The sequence below is a fragment of the Tupaia chinensis genome, unplaced genomic scaffold (genome assembly GCF_000334495.1).
Source record: "Tupaia chinensis unplaced genomic scaffold, TupChi_1.0 Scaffold140061_1, whole genome shotgun sequence".
Lineage (NCBI taxonomy): Eukaryota > Metazoa > Chordata > Mammalia > Scandentia > Tupaiidae > Tupaia > Tupaia belangeri.
Genome location: NW_006199940.1, coordinates 30,936 through 33,203, shown reverse-complemented (window position 1 = coordinate 33,203; position 2,268 = coordinate 30,936). Strand labels below are relative to the sequence as shown.

The following is a 2,268-nucleotide window of genomic DNA, read 5'->3' as shown; positions in this document are numbered from 1 at the left end:
GATCTCTCCTCCCACAGGTCACGAGAGTGTGGCCCTTCCCTGGCAGGCCCAGATGCTTGGTCCCTCTCAACTTCTCGGGGGACTCTGCTAACTGCTGTCTTGGGCCAGTCAATAAAGATGCTTCCACAAGCCAGCAGACTGGTTCACTGGTCCCCTCCTCTCTGCAGACCAGCCCCAGTTCAGCCAGGTTCTGGCCTGGGCAGTGGCTGCAGTAGACCACAAGTCCCAGGCTGCTGACTGTTGGGCTGCTCTGCCTCTGCAAGCCTTCTCCCCAGGCCCTCAGCCAGATTCCTTCCTCCCCTAGCTCTTGCCACCCTTGGTCACCAGTGCCCTTGCTGTTCCAACTAGGGTCACCCCAGCGGTGGGAGCAAGTGCTTCCTCTCGTAGGGACAAGGAGCTCGCATGAGTTAAGAACCCAGAGGCCATGCCTCCGTGCGCGTCTGTCGACAGCACACTAGCCCTCACATGCTGTGCCCTACAGGCTGCTCACACATGCCCAGCCCTTCTCCTTACAGGAAGTCTGCCACGGCACACCCCAAGTCTGGACTGCTCGTTCTAGCAGGTTCCAGGGCCATGTCCAGCCTGATGAGGCCCTGTCCTGCTGTGTGCTTCTGCTTCTGGCCCCCAGCACATGGCTCCAGCTGCCAGACCACACAGGGCAGTGGACATATGAGGAACATGAGGGTGGCCTCCCTCTGAGTCCCCTGCAAACCTGTGATCCTCACATGACAGCCCAAGTGGGCACATCGAGAAACTTTTAATTTATCCATGACAGGGAGGAGAAAGGGGAAGGGTCTGGAGCTAGAGCCCGGTCCCCTGCCCCCTCCCCTCTTGTCCCAGATGAAGAGGGGCTTGGCTGAGTGGGCCAGCAGAGGCCTCAACAGGCCCAGGGTGGCCCCTTGAATCCAGGGCCTCTAGGATGGCAAGCAGATGGTGGCCAGTGTCACTTGGGTGGCCGATATGCCAGCTTCCGACTCTTCAGGACTGACCACTTATGCCGCTTCATGGCATAGATGAGGGGGAGCAGCAAGCCCATCATCAGCAGCATCTGGGGGAAGCACAGGCTCAGAGAGGGGAGGTGGGGACCCCAATGACTCCCGCCCCTCTGGCACCCCCCAGCCCCTGCCTGGCCACCTCACCTTGAGCCCCATGCGTTTACGGTGGTCATGCTCTGGCTCAGACGCCCAGCGCAGGAAGGTACACACGTCCTTGGCTACCTGGGACATGGTGGCTGGAGTGCCTGGACCAAAGACAAGGGGGCTCCCCCTCAGGGCTCATGCCCGACCTGTGGTGACACCACACTCACAAAGCAGAGACTGGCAGTGCCCAAAGAGACAAGACCCCCCCCACACGCAGGGTGGTGAAGACTGCCCCAGCCCTCAGACATGCCCCCAGGAAGGTTCATGCCCCTCTTAGCCCAAGAGCAAGACACCGCCTCTCACCATCGTCAAACTCCAGGACATCGGTGTAGATGGGAGGGGCCATGCCAATGGACTGGCCAGGGAAGTAGGGGTTGAAGTAGAGGCCTTCGCGTAGCGACACCCCAGTGGGTGGTTCACAGTAGCCCGTGAGCAGGGAGAAGACGTAGTCCTCACCCCCGTGCCTGGGCAGACAGATGTGCTGAGTCCCTGGGGGCAGTCCCTGTGCCAGCACCCCCTGGGGCAGCTCCTACCTAGCTCGCACGATGTAGCTGAGGTCCGGGGGCAAGGCTCCATTGTTGGCAGCTCGGGCAGCCTCAGGGTTGGGGTACGGTTTGGGGAAATAGTCAGACAGCTTTCCTGGCCGCATGAACATCTCCCCATCTTCATTGGGGCCATCCTGAACTTCCACCTGCCACCAAGAGTCCCATCACAACCCTGCCATCCCCCCAAGAGCTGCACAGGCGCCCCAGCCCTGGGCTCTCCCCACTCCCAGGCCCCACACCTCCTCGGCCAGCGCCTTGGCTTCCTCCTCCGTGTAGCACACGCCCACTAGGTGGCGGTAGGCCACATAGTCCATGCTGTGGCAAGAGGAGCACACCTGCTTATACACCTGGAAGCCCCTCCGGATGCTGAAGAGAGGGAGAGAGTTAGGGAAGCGAAGGACTCCAGCCACCCAGCCCGCTCAGAAACACCGGCCAGCCAGCCGCCCACCTGGTGTGGTCCAAGGAAGAGAGGAGGCCACGGTGCGTCCACGGGTAGCTGGGAGGGTGCAGCTCCAGGTCGCTGGCGCTCACGGCGGAGTGCAGGGCCACAGCCAGCCCTGCGCCCCCAGCCGCCCGCACGCCCA

General features: G+C 62.0%; 2 protein-coding genes across 4 annotated transcripts in view; one reads left to right on the top strand and one right to left on the bottom strand.

Moving 5' to 3' along the window:
* The window catches only part of SHARPIN (SHANK associated RH domain interactor), a 5,815-nt gene extending 5,684 nt beyond the window's left edge, over nucleotides 1-131 (top strand). For all 3 annotated transcript variants that reach the window (XM_014593271.2, XM_027765962.1, XM_027765961.1), the window contains one exon: nucleotides 18-131. The gene's annotated coding sequence lies outside the window, so the exon portion shown is untranslated. The remainder of the gene's footprint in view (nucleotides 1-17) is intronic.
* Nucleotides 132-738: 607 nt separating this feature from the next.
* The window catches only part of CYC1 (cytochrome c1), a gene marked incomplete at its 5' end in the record, with an annotated part of 2,248 nt that continues 718 nt past the window's right edge, over nucleotides 739-2,268 (bottom strand). The window contains 6 exon segments of the mRNA XM_014593272.2: nucleotides 739-1,048; nucleotides 1,140-1,240; nucleotides 1,443-1,603; nucleotides 1,673-1,830; nucleotides 1,924-2,050; nucleotides 2,133-2,258. Coding sequence (XP_014448758.2) covers nucleotides 944-1,048; nucleotides 1,140-1,240; nucleotides 1,443-1,603; nucleotides 1,673-1,830; nucleotides 1,924-2,050; nucleotides 2,133-2,258 — 778 coding nt within the window.